The following is a 14,665-nucleotide window of genomic DNA, read 5'->3' on the forward strand; positions in this document are numbered from 1 at the left end:
CTATAGACCTAAAGTGATAGTATTTTTGAGAACACGACACAAACAACTAGAATCGGGAATTGGCAGGCATTGCGATAAACTTCGGTTTGTTAAATTGCTCCAGGTTTGTGTTGAGGCACGAAATACGACAAGCTGTTCCGATAACCTGTATATTCGTTGCCGATGAAAATCCGACGTCGCCAACCTGATGAAATATCAACGTAGTTGGAAAGAAGGAGGCTCAATGATATATAAAGCTACAATGCAAGAAACACGAACTTGGAACAGTGATTCTCAAACGCTGGGTCGCGTCCCACAAGAGGGGTTTAGACAATTTTTTGAAGGGGCGTGAAGCTAATTAAAATTAATTTTGTTATGTTTGATCTTGCCCGCCTTATTTTGGATATTTACATTTCTTTACTGTATGGAGATTGCGATTCCATCCACATATTTCCAACCTTTTTGATTTTTAAATAAAATATATTTACTCCTTACTATCTATTATTTGTAGCTTATTGTAAGTAGTTATTTTAGGTGGGCGCGCGACTTGACAAGTAAATAGGGGCGCGGCTTAAAAAGTTTGAGAACAACTGCTTTAGAATGTCATGTTGCACAACATCATTTATATATTTGGTATTTCAGAGGTAAAAACAGTGACGATCATGACGATATTTTGTTTGGGGATTTTATTTAGCTTGGTAATAGCACAATGTTTTGGAACTAACAGACACATGGTTTGCAAGGAAATCGAAGACATTTTCGATGCTGGAAATGATAGTCCGATTAGTAACAGTGCGCGAGGCATACAAGGAACACCTGGGAAAAGAGGAAAATCAGGGATCAAAGGTGAAGTGGGACTCTCGACGCAGCGTTATAGAGTACTGGCCCATGATTTTGTAACTGCAATTTGGAAATTTGTGACTCTATAATATGGTTACAGATACATGAGAAAATTATAATGACGTCATGGAGGGTCTCCGGGGAAATTTGTTATGACATCATAATAACGATCCTAGATCTCTCAAAATGTATATGATGTCACAAATGAATTATAAACACGTGCGTCAATTGCGAAATTTTGTTTATGGACATGATACGTACATGGCATGGCGCAAGTATATGCAAGTATATTACATAGCAAATCGAATTCAAAAATAATTTGAGAAGCTCAAAGCAACATGGTAATGGTACAGAAAAACGTAAAATTTTGCCGTTTCATTATGTCCATATTACAGGCAAGTATGATATATATATAGGCTTACCATACGTCCCGCTTTTTAGCATTTTCTTGTCCCGCCGTCCCGACAACTCAGTCAAAAGTCCCGCTTTGGCGTTCAGCCATCCAGCATAATACACGAACTTGTTACTGTTGTTGCTTCGTAGCGCAACGCTAGCCTACTTACTGAAGGTGGATGCGTTATTTCGTTTGTTTCCTGCTAACATTGTTCGCGAACGTATCACATGTAAAATCAATTCTAATTGGTCCTGTTCGGACGTTCACGTGAATGTAACATTGAACAACGTCTTTTTAAAAGTACTATCAACAAAAAAGCATGCTTGGGCGAATAAGTAAATTCTCAATGCTTGAAAACGGCAGACTATTTTATTATTCTTTATACCTTTTGATATACATAAAAAAATCAAAATTCGGATCATTTGTGTCGTTAGCGTCTATTCCTTTCTATTTTTCGAACTGAACCCGATATTTAGATAGTTACAGGATCACGGCTAAGGGGTTGTGTCTTTGGAGGCATCCCGCTTTGAAGTCAAAAAAATATGGTTACCCTATCTATATATACCATATACCCATATTTAGAATTTATTCGTCTATAGGTTTTATTAGAAACGCGAACGTCGATTCAACGCGTACACGCACACCTACAATCTGAACTATAATGAAAATGTCTCAACTTGTTTTGCAGATTCTAAGATAATGAAAGACAGGATAAGTGAAATGGAAAAGAAAATAGCAAACTTGACGGCTCAAAACGAAGCGATGATGGAACGGACCGCCGAAGGTATGCAAAATGTCTCAACGTTTAATAATATTCAAATTGTAATGAAACTTGAGACTCGGGCGCACATATTAATGTAACTGCATTTATTTGGGAATTTGTTTTGTTGAATAAAAAGAAACAGACTTGTATGACGATTGGATTATTAAAAATTTCTGAAAAGACATGCTGTAGGCAACTGACAAGAAATAACATTTATAACAACAACATTCAGAAAGCTGTACACCAACTCATAGCATGAAAAAAAAAAGCAGTATGCCTGTGAACTTTGTGAAGTCCTTCACACAGAAAGTTCTTTGCAAAGACACATGCGAATTCATACACAAAAGCGACTTTCTTTTTGTGAAGTTTGTGGGAAAAGTTTTACAACACCAAGTGCATATATTAGCCACGTTTGAATCCATACTGGAGGAAAACCATATACTTGTGAACATTGTGAAAAGTCCTTTACACTGAAAGGGAACTTGGAAAGTCATATGCGAATTCACACACAAAAAAAAATGTCTTTTTGTGAAGTTTGCAAAAAAAGTTTTACACTTAGTCTATACAGGCGCCACATTCTGATTCACTCTGGAGAAAAACCATATTCCTGTGAACAATGTGGAAAATGCCATGCTCAGAAAGGTAATCTGAAGAGGCATGAAACGATTCATATTAAGAAACCTTTTGTTTGTAAAGAATGTCTGAAGTGCTTCAATGCTAATGAAGATTTACAAAGCCATATGCGAACCCATACAGAAGAAAAACAATTTATTTGCAAACAATGTGGAATAGGCTTTGCGATACATTCTAATCTGAATAGGCATATTCGAACTCATACTAGGGAAGCTTCGAGTACATTCGTGCACCGCATTCTATCTCAAACCAAAGAAAAATCGGACTCTTGTAAGCACTGCGGCAGACGTTTTACTGGGAAGCTAATTTGAAGGCACATGAAAAAATCCATGCAGAGAAGAGACCCTTTGTCTGTAAAGAATGTAAGAAATCGTTCAAATTTAAACAAATATTACAATTTCATATGCGGATCCATACTGGGGAAAAGCCATTTATTTGTACAATCTGTGGAAAGTGTTTTGCGAGACAATGTATTCCCAAAGATCATCTTAGAACTCATAGTGGAGAAAATTCATACACTTGTAAACAATGTGGAAAAAGTTTTCGATCAGTTCTGGCTTAAGACATCATAGGGCTATTCCAAGTGACACTACAGGACAATTCCAGAAATTTTGCATGTTGTTAGATGCAATATATTTTTTACATTATCAGCTACATGTTCCGTTTCATTGTCCAAACAATTGCTTTATTGAATATGAAAAATTTCACAAAAGTTACACACGAGACTTACTTAGTGGATATAAAAAAATGTAGTAAAATACGCAAATCCACCATGGATTAACGTTACATTGTGTTGTGCTGTAAATTTTTGCGATGGTACAGCAGTAGCCCATAATATTTTCTGGTGCAGTAGCTGAAGGACCCCCCTATGTGTTTCTCAAGTTACCCAATGTAACACTGTAAATCCATGCCAATAATGTGCATATTGTATGTGACACTACAAGACATTTTTCCACTTCGGAACAGCGGCCTCTATCATCTTTTAGAATCCTGGTAATAAATCGTTGAATGAGTGAAGAATAGTCCTACAGCACTGCAATTATTTAAACTTTATTAACTTAAATTCAGTGCGTCTATTTCATATGAAATAACTGTATCACGCAGTCAAACACTTTGTGTCACGAATCATCACGAAATATGTCAATTATACCAAAATTTTTACATTTCAGGCCATTTTTATAAATCATCAAAAACCTGGGTGAAATTTCAACTTTTTCGGTAAAATATATGCAGTCCAATAAAATTTCTATGACTTTTGATAAACTTTTAAAAAAAATTGATGGTTTGCTCGGAATTGCCCCTTTTCAAAATCCACACGAGGAAAACATTAGGATGTTTCAAATGTGGAATGCGGTTTTTGCATCAGTCTAGTTCAGTGGTTCTTAAACTGGGGGGGGGGGGCGAAATGCCCACAGGGGGGCGCGAAAGGTCACAAAATGAAATCGGAAATATTCATGTAACTGCTCCTGAAACGGTCTCCGCTCTCGTTAAAAATACCGACTTTTCCGCGGTTTATTAAATTTTTCTGTCTCGTAATATTCAATCTATGACAACTACAAGAATTTAAAATGTCTCACTATTTCAATTCATTTGTGTTCAAGGTAACTCGCGGTTGCGGCGACTCATGACAAAATAAACTGATTACCAATCTAAAATACCACTCCAATCCACGGACATAATAATGTGTGATCAACTGCCCGATTAGATTTAGTTTTGATATATATTGCGCTCATGCAAATTTGTTATCGTCGTTAGAAAGATCTGGTATAATATCCCAAAAAGTATATTTAATTTGGTACAATGAAAATAAATATAAAGTATATTAGTAGGCTAGATGAAAAATACATATTCAACGACTCGAAATCCCTGCGGTACGGCTCCTGAGACAGTCATCGAGATTACGACACTCGTTGAAAGACCCAACTTTTTCAATGGATATGTCATGGTTTTTCTGTTGAATAAAATATATAATCCATGACCGATGTACATATTTGATGGTTGCTTTATTTATTTAATAAAATCTGCGATTGCGTCGATAAAATAAGAGCACCACTGCCCCAAAAAAACACGGTAATCCGCGGACATAAAAAGTGTGGCAAAGTGCCCGATTACATTTTGTTTTGATTCGTATTCCTGCAAATCACATCAATATGTCCCTGCAATTTGTACGGCTTAATTAACGCCATGCTGATGAAAACAATCGAGATTTAAACAAAATGCAATCGCAAACGCCTTAGCGACTTTATTTTCAGCGATCGAGGACCGGGGAAACATCAACATGCATTGTAACTATTAAAAATGAACTGCTTTTAAATTTACATAAATTCATTCGCAATTCTCCTTTTTGTAAACTGTATTTTTTTAACCTGGTGGTTGTCCAATTATATTGGTAGTGAATTTTGAAAACGTTGGGAAAGGTAAGGAGTCTGTAATTGTTGCTTAGTAAATAAACAGTAAAGTGAATAATTTTTGCAGTAAATCATTTTTGCAGTGCTCAATAGTGATGAAGTAAACAATTGATTGAAATTTTATGTGTCTTATGTAAACGAAAATACATTTAAGCATAGGTTTATTGCGTGTTTAGTTTTACTTAAAAAATAGTTTGACTTTACCAGGTATTGCAAACTGAGCGGAAAAACGAGAATGTGTGATGACCACTATTTGGCTTTATAAATACGACAGTGAATGGCGAAGTTGTACTCCGATGCGTTTTATGCCTAAACAATCCGAGCAATGACGCTATAAGACCAACACTCTTACAGCGCTATTGTAATATATAGCAACCCGCCCATCACAAAAGCATTTTTTCAAAGCAAAAAGAGGGGGGCAAAAACACGCCTTTTCGTTATAAGTAGACAGTAACGGGCGAGGGCGATCTCTAAAGACAAGGATTGGTAGCGCTATAAACGCCGTTTAGCAAATACAAAAGTAAATTGTTGCAACAATTCGAAGCTGCTTTCGTGCCACTTGAAATACTCCCGCGTATCACTAGTGGTACGCGTAACTCAGATTGAGAACAATTGCTCTAACTAAGGCATAGTTTGATGACTTTTTGGGACGAAAATTCACAAGACACCATCAAGTTCCAATCAGATCGAGGCGTGTAATGAAGGCAAAGGGAGGATATATCGAAAAATAGCACTGAAATCTAATATTTATCTTTATAATACACTGTGCACAGTGCAGCGGGGCTCCAAGCGGTTAGAATTTAGAAATTTAGGCCGCCAAACCAAAAGCTGCATTGCAAAACCAGTAATCTACATCTTATTGATATTGTTGATGTTAGTTCGTTTCAGATCGTTTTGTTACGTAACAATGCTAGGAAGTCGTCGATTTTCGGCTTCGTGTGGTTTGATCACCGGCACAATTACGAAGGCTATCAGAATGAAATATTTTGTCAAAAGCATGGAAATTGGTCAAAATGTGCGTGCAAGCATGGAGGCCCAATATGCTACGCAAACAAAAGAAAACAGACGAATAATGACTTCCATTGTCAAGACTGTCATGTTCTGTGCTTCGGGTAACATACTCTGCACGGACATTCCGGGAATAGTGTTAATTTTGTGAACCTTCTTCTATTTCATATCGACGCAGGGGATGGAGATTTGAAAAAGCATTTCGCTCGAATGACCGGTAACGCCAAGTATACAAGCCCGATGGTACAGAATGAAATTCTCAAGGTAGCAAGCAACATGATAGTGCAAGATATCGTTATGGAGGCTAATAAATCGTTTGTGTCCGTATTAGCCGACGAATCATGTGATATTTCTGGGAAAGAACAACTAAGCATCGTTTTGAGGTACGGGAAAGGTGGTGAAGTGTGCGAGCGCTTCACATGATTAGTGGAAATGGATTCCGTTTCTGCCGAGTCAACTTCCTCAAATATTTTGACCCACCTCTCTGGTGTAAGAGTGTATTTGCAAAATCTTGTGGGGCAAGGCTATGATGGTGCAACGACAATGGTAGGTCACTCCAGCGGTGTGCAAAAACGCATTCGTGATCAATACCCGCGCGCAATATTTGTGCACTGCGCTTCTCATTGTTTGAATTTGGCCATGAATGACCAAAGTAAAGTTGCAATCATCAGTACTTGAGGCTCTTGATTCTTTGGCGAGAGATGCTAACAGTGAGACGCGGGCGAAGGCTTTCTCTCTGAAATCTGCTCTGAAAAAGTCTTCCGTTATCTACGCCGTATGTTTGATTGGTCGATATTCGGTACTGATGGAGCCACTAGCGCGCGCACTTCAGGCGGTCGCAGTCAGTGTGCCATCAGTAAAGAACCTCACATCCTCTCTTCAGAGCGTTATCGCTGAAGAACGCCATGACTCGGAAATTGCATTGAATATTTACAAAGAAGCTTGTGAAATAGCTGGCTTGAAAGAGTTGACAATACCCAGAGTAGTCGAAATACAAGTTTATCGCGATAATGTCTGTGCTGATTCAGCATCCCAGTATTTTAAACGTTCCGTATATCTCCCATACGTCGACGGCTTGAGCTGCTCTATTCGGGAACGCTTCGTTGACAACCCTTCATTTTTTTCATTGCTATCAATTTTTTCGCCGAACAAACCAGTTCACGTGAATGAGGTAGAGCGTCTGTATTTATTGAATAACCTCCAGAATGAAGTGAGGCTGTGGAGAACTTCTTTGAGTTCCGACGTTAAAGACAAATGTTTAGAGGGGCTTCTTCTGAGCGCTCGAAATTATCCAAGCGTGCACACCGCAATTCAGATCGCTATGACGCTAGCAACTACCTGTGAGGCTGAGCGTCTTTCTCATGCATGAAACAGGTAAAGACATGGCTGCGCTCATCAATGACGTCCAAACGCCTTTCTGATTTGTGTGTACTTCACTGTCGCCGTGAAATCGTCACCGAGGAGAAAATTAATCGAGTTGTGTCGAGCATAGCTGGCGGGAAGCGAAGAATGGACTTTTAATCGGGGCGATGTATTTCACTTATTCAAATTGCGTTGTTAATACTTGTTTCAAATTAAAAGTTGTTTATTAAAATGGATTTTGTATTCACAAAAAGCCAGCTGAGTTGTTGAATCAGTTTGCTTATTGATAAACTGTTGTTGTTTTGCGCTTGAAGAAAGTGTGTCTTAAACCCAATAAAATTTCTGAAATTTTCAAATCCCCCCCACCCCCCCAATTTTGGACTGGCTACGCCACTGTATCGGTAGCAAACTCCGAAAAACCATATACGTGTTCAATCTCCAAAAGTGATGGCGCCGGCGCGAATGAATTTTCTTCCAAAACTTACACGACAATTATCACAGGTAAGCTACTGATTTTTGAAGCAAATTGAAAAAGTTGTATAATTTGGTGTAAAAACGACTAAAACTCAATTTTTAGATGACGATTCGCTAACGAAGCTGACACAATGCCAGTATCCATCGGACATGGAGAACTTTATTGGCGTTGAAATCAGCACAAATTAAAAAAATTATAATAGACGAAGGCTCGTGTCGACCCCGAGGGCCTTTCCCGAGGAATACACAGCGGAAAAGGGGGTTTTCCGTATCATATTACACAAAACAAACAAAGAGAAAAGATTCAAGTTTTCCTGATATTTGTACAGCCTTGGTGATCTTTCCAACGTTGCCCGTAACTACCTCAACTGCCGAGAGTTTGTTTTCGAAACCGAAATTAATAAAAAATTATCTAAGGAGCACGATGTCGCAGGAAAGACTCTCTGGACTGGCTCTGCTGAGTATTGAATTTGAACGCTCGACCCAACTTGATATGACGAAGATGGTGGATGAGTTTGCTAACGCGAAAGCGCAAATTTTAGATTACCATTGCCTTTTTATACCGACATGTTATGCTTTTTGACGAAATAACAAAAAAAAGTTGTCTTAGCTTATGTCCGAGAGTTTTTAAGGTCATTTCCACGAAATATTTTTGCGGGAGTGTTGATGATGGCTAATAATGCCTTGTCGAGTAACGTCCCTACTAATTGATTGTGCTATCTGTCTAATGCTAACGTGTCGCAGTTGCGTCACTTGCTAGAATGTTCTGTCGCTGTAAGCATCTTATGTTGTTTGTAAAGCTGGTGTAATAAAGAAGTGTAAGCGTTAACAGTTGAACCCTTATTCTATAATAGCTTGGGTGTAGAACTTAAGATATAACCAAGACATTATTAACACGAGAGTCTCGCTACATATTGATTCATTCATTAGTATTGTATGCTCTCATTACAAAATATTCATAAACCTAAGTGCATGTCACAAGTCCACTGATGATTAAGCTTCCACTGGAACAGTTTTTTTTTTTGAATAAGGAGGGGGTTGAAGAGACCCAATAGGAAAAATGTGTCTGTAAAGGTTGTAAACACTGATTTGTTTAGACTAGGGGTGTGAAACCGGCGGCCCGCGAACCCCAGGCGACTTTTATCATTTTACCTGGCGTCGTTACCGCAAGACTAAGCAATAGTCGCATTATTTTCTCTTGCATCCCCAGCATATAAGAACTAGTATGTTTTGTATGGCCCGGATAGAAGTTAGTTATATGGCGAAAAAATGCTGCGCACCCCTGTGGACTATTAACTATTTGTGAAGATGAATATCCGAGTTTGTGAAATTCTTCCGCTGATGCTTTATGTTTGGCATGAGAATCATAGCAAAGTCTGTTTCAAATCCCAGAATACAATTGGCCAATCGATTTACAAAGCTAAAGGCTGTCTATCTTCCGAACATTAAAACGGCGGGACGCGTGCGATATCCTGTAGAGATCGTAGAAAAAATAGGTCTAGGAACTCGAAGCATAAAACATCGGCGTTGTGTCAAACAAAAGAAGTCCAAAAAGTCAAACATGCCCTTTCGATAGATCACAGCATTAGATGGCAAAACCGCAGGATTTTAGAAACGCACCACAGGAAACGTCGTCTCGAACCATATAAATAATAAACAAAGAAGAAAATCGATAATTGATAAAGAAGCGATATTGTTCTCGTCTGTTTGTAATCGTTGTTTAGTCCCCGGGCTTGTTTGAACTTTCGCTATATTACTCATATCTATTATATCAAACTATCTATCGTGCATTTAGGATTAGATATCACGCAATGATAATTGTCTTCGTCATGTATATATACGCTAGTATCTCTACCTTATCGTGTCACAGCATTGGTTACTGACTGTTACGAGTATCAGACGGTGTTTCGATTAAGTTTCGCTATACTTAAAGACTCAATGTAATTGTGTTGCATGTTCTTGTGTTCAGGTAAAGATGTGTTTTAAGATTCTTAAATCCATAATTTTTGTTATATTTATAAATAATAAACTGTCACAACAGTCCTGGAAACTAAATTACACGGAAATATGTAGTACATCAAGAAATGGAGAAAACCAGAAATATATGGCAGCCTGATTTAATCACCCAACGGGCCGCAGTTTGCCAGTGTCAGATATAATACCTCAATATGCATCCATGCATTGTTGTAAACACGTGTTATTTGTAAATCATAAATTTAAATAATTCGTAAATCAAATAATTTAATTGTTATTATGGAGCTTTAGTTTTAGTTACAATAATAATAAAAATTAGTCACGACTAAGCTGCGATAGACTTCACCAGACTAATAGTAGCTAACAGTACCTGTAAGCGGCACGTGTATGAAAGTTTTAAGCGAAAATGATGGTTTTAGATACGTAAACCATTCTTTAAGTGCCAACTACACAAAAAAAACTCAGAATAAACATTAAAAATTAAGTGCAGCGAAAATTTCTTGGGGGTCAAAGATCGGGGAAACATACATAGACAACAAATATACTAACACGAAGAATGGTTGTCCAGTTACTTTTATTTAACCTGCTACTCTGCTGCTGAAGATTAAGTTTACTGGTCGCGTATTAGATCAACGTTCAATATGCTTCTAGAGCCTACACGTACCAGTAAACCAAAAAATTATAAATGTCTGCTTCTGATGTGTTTTATTGTATCACAGGTCATACTAGAAATCTTGTTACGAATGTATTACGACTTATTCGTAAATTGTGAAGCGACGTGATTTGGTCACCTGTATATGTATCCAAGGGAATTGTATCTATAGTACCGGCAACAATTCATAATATTGAAAAAACAATGTCGTACTCTTTTGAACAACTTGATAGGTCCAATACACGGGAAGAATCTTTGCAAAGTCATACACTAGTCTTCACACGAAAACGACTGTCCGTTTGTGAAAAAAGTTTTACATCACCAAATGCATGCCGTCGCCACATTCAAATTCATAATGGAGAAAAACCATATTCTTGTGAACTATGCTGTAGATTTATTCCACATCAAGTGAAGGTGCATAAACAAATGTATAGCGAACATGAAGCATTTGCTTGTGAACATGGTAATAAGCGCTACACTACGAAAAGTAATTTGAAAGAGCATAAAAGAATTCCTACTCGGAAGAAAATGTTTCATTTTGAGGAATGTCAGAAGTCCTGCAAGAATAATTCTCAATTACAACGTCATGTGAGAATCCATACCGGAGAAAAACCATTTGTTTGTAAACATTGTGCGAAGTGTTTCGCAAGACATTATCATCTGAAAATGCATATAAGAACCCATACTGGAGAGAAACCCTTTGTTTGTAAACATTGTGGAAAGAGTTTCGTAACACATGACCGTCTGAAGAGGCATATGAGAACCCATACTGGAGAAAAGTCATACACTTGTGAACAATGTGAAAAACGTTTTTCGGACAGTTCTAACTTGAAGAGGCATGTCAAAATGCACACCGGAGAAAAACAGTACGGTTGTTCTCAATGTGAAATGAAGTTTTCGCATCGTTTTCATTTAAAAACTCATATTCGAACCCATACTGGAGAAAAACCATACACATGCAAACAGTGTGAAAAGTGTTTTTCAGATAGTTCCAACTTAAGAAGGCATTTGAAAATCCATATACGCGAAAAGCATCATGTTCGAACGGGAGGAAAGTAAAACCGTTCGTCGAATGAAAACGAGGAAAAGCTGTTACAGTTGCGTCAAATGTAGAAAGACGTTCTCGCATGGCCATATTGGCAGAAATGATATCAGTGTGTCTTTTGCGTGATCTGTAGGAAGCGATTCATTAGTTCATTTATATTGAAAAATATAATGTTCACAACGTTGCAGAAACTTCTTTGCCGAAGCGTGGCAATCAACAATCAAAATGGTACTTAGACGCCATAATAGAAATACTAATATTGCTAAAAGTTAATTTTTAAAAGTGACTGAAATAAATTAAGCTGAAAATATTGTTCTGAATGCACTAGTAAAGACTTAGCGGAAGGATTGCAAAATATATGGGGCTTTTTTGTCTGTTTAAAATTATTGAAAACGGATTTTTATCTACTGACATTTCAAAATGAGTTTGGCTTTCATTTATTACTGCAATTAATCTATAGCTTTTAAATAAGAGGATTATTTGTGGAATTGTATACTTTGCTGAATTTATTTTTATTTTTCTTAATTTTGGTGACTGCTACTATGGATTCATCTAAGAAGCGCACGATTACCATCGAGTATATACATGTTAAAAATAAACAAAAGAGCTATGCTCTAATACAGCCCCCTCCCCCCAGAGGGGGGGGGAGTCGAAGGGGGCGATTTCGCCTAACCTGGTTTTGTTCGGCGCATCGTGCACTTGATTACTGTACTCTGCGTGCTTTTGTAGGTTTGAATCACGTGGGCGATTATCACACGCGAAAGGATTGCTGGACTCGTCTCCGCCATAAGGTACGGTAGTTCGCGTATACCAGTGGTCCGCAAAATACGGCCGAAGTAAAATAATAGTCGGTCAAGGCTTTTTCCACATTCGAGTCGACAAATCTAAAACGAGAATATCGGTTGGAAACCGAAGACTTATCGATCGATAGTTAGGGGATCCCCCAAAACAGAAACTGCAGTTTCGATTCATCCGCTCTTGTAACTTGCGCACTGCGCATCGCACACACACACTCGGCGGGTCTCAAAATTCTCTCGCTTTACAAAAATCTAGATCACTATATCAATAATTGATTGATAACTCGCTAATTATACCACATAATTCGCCCAAAATCAATAGGTTTCTGGTCCGAGATAAGATGAATGCACATGCAAAATTTGGAGCAGATTCAACCTCGCATTCGCGAGATATCGCGGTCATCAGACAGACAGACATACATACAGACAAATACCTATCAATATACTTACCGATCTTAAGATCGATAAGTAACAAATGACTGATCAATTCTATGGACTGGACTGGTAATGTTAGGATGAGGATTCGAGGATGAATTTTACCGAAGATCGTTATATATCATGTATTTTGGTGCAGGTCATCAGGCTGTAAAATCATTACAATCATTAATCACAAAATTGAGAAAATTAACTTTGTTTTTATTATTTTAATGTGAAATGGGCTATGAGGCAAGTACACGGCGGTTTTCGAAGGAGTAGAACCCTGTGTTCTTTCATTTCCGATCTCCTATATGATGAATATCGGGTTTTCATGCTACTATTGCTATCAAAACAATGAAATCGCCTCTCCATCAGAAAACGGGGTGATTTTAGATTGTGTCTGACAAAAATGTCACCAAATAATAAATCGCTGAAGAACACCAAGCTCATCCATTTCATTAAAAACACTATAAAATATGATTTGCCGTCTTATTTTGTCCATACTGGAGGTAAACAATGTGGAAGGTGTTTTTTACAAGAAAAACATTAAAGGCATATTCGATTTCATACATAAAAAAACATTACGATTTCAAGCAATTGGAGAACCTTTTTCTATTTATAACGATGCTAAGCTATAGCTTTGCATAGTTACAAGCCGTACTGGCAGAAATGCTATGAGTGTGAGGTCTGCGAAAAGGCTGATGGATTTTCCAAATGAAAGACTATCTCTCTCCCGAACTTGTGAGAAAATGTGCTTGATGCATGCGACTTCCGGTAGCGATGAGAGTCCTGTTTACATCAGAGAAACATCAGTGTTGTGTTGAACGAACGGAGTCCAAACTTATCGATATCTCACACGAAGTATTGAATGTTAGAACAGCAAGATTTCACAAAACACATCACAGGAAGGCTCGTCTCGAACCATATGAACGAAGATAAAAATTCGATGAATGATAATAAAGCGTTCCAGTCTCCCTTAGAAATCGTTGTTCAGATTGTCCCCAAGCTTGTTTAATCTTCCGCCAAGTTACTTATTGTATCAAACTATCGTGCATTCAGATTAGATATCACGCACTCATAATTATCTTTGCTATATTTATTTACGTTAGTATCTTTACCACATCATGCTCTGATTAGGAATTTTTGTATAGAAGTCGAATCGTCGGCAAATTACAGTTTCGCTAGCACCGCTAGTGCTGTAAATAGATGAACCTCAACTTGTTTAGACCAGGGCTCTTTGGTCAAGAACAAAGTGACTATAAACCGAGGGGAGACACCGACTGCAATGATGCATATCGGACTTCATTATGAGTCCGGCGAATAGCGGGAACGCTGCAGCCTCGGTTTGTTTCAGCTTCGTCAGTCTGCTGATCAGGTTTCGTTTGTTAATTTGTTTGGAGATTTGTTACTGTTTTGGATTATATTCGGGTAAGTTCAGTATTTTTTCTTGCTATTTGCCTAGTGGAATAATACTGGTATCGTGCGGTTTCGTGAAAGTTGCGATAGTTATCTATCTTATTATCTCGTGTGAGTTATGCAACTTTGAAACCTCATACCTCACTAACCTCTTATTATATTTAGACATGTTTTATATTGTTTGAGAGGCAATCTAGGAGACTAATTATAATTATGAGATGAAGAAATGTTGCAATTATCGTACGAACATCGGCAAAATTGAAAAGCGTGAATTTTTTTTGAAAAGCCTTCGAATTAAATAACAAAAACTTCGATTTGTCCTCGTTTTAACCTGGACCTTGTTTCGAATGGTAATCTTTGATTGAATATATCGTGCATGAGTAAAATTGTATAAGCTTTTCTATTCAATGTTCAACAATCTTTCACGTGTCGGCTGCGCGGACTTGAGTTAAACAAACTAACTACTTTGTTACACAGCGACGTTTCGCAATTACGTTGCAACG

The 14,665-nt window shown here is 37.8% G+C and overlaps 1 protein-coding gene across 1 annotated transcript; it reads left to right on the plus strand.

Moving 5' to 3' along the window:
• The first annotated feature begins 710 nt into the window (after nt 1-710).
• Nucleotides 711-12,008, plus strand: LOC120333184 (uncharacterized). The gene is made up of 5 exons (XM_078119390.1): nt 711-825; nt 1,902-1,997; nt 2,885-3,159; nt 6,909-7,037; nt 10,608-12,008. The coding sequence occupies exons 1-5, from the start codon at nt 711-713 to the stop codon at nt 11,544-11,546; spliced, it is 1,554 nt and encodes a 517-aa protein (XP_077975516.1). The 3' UTR covers nt 11,547-12,008.
• Nucleotides 12,009-14,665: the final 2,657 nt, after the last annotated feature.

This window comes from Styela clava, chromosome 13 (assembly GCF_964204865.1).
Source record: "Styela clava chromosome 13, kaStyClav1.hap1.2, whole genome shotgun sequence".
Taxonomy (NCBI): Eukaryota; Metazoa; Chordata; class Ascidiacea; order Stolidobranchia; family Styelidae; genus Styela; species Styela clava.

Excerpts from the sequence above, each read along its gene's own strand:
- LOC120333184 (XM_078119390.1), top strand. The coding sequence starts at position 711 with ATGGTTTGCAAGGAAATCGAAGACATTTTCGATGCTGGAAATGATAGT. Across the intron at positions 826-1,901 it reads AGGAAAATCAGGGATCAAAG|ATTCTAAGATAATGAAAGAC; the intron begins GTGAAGTGGGAC and ends CTTGTTTTGCAG. Across the intron at positions 3,160-6,908 it reads GTGGAAAAAGTTTTCGATCA|AGCGTTATCGCTGAAGAACG; the intron begins GTTCTGGCTTAA and ends TCCTCTCTTCAG.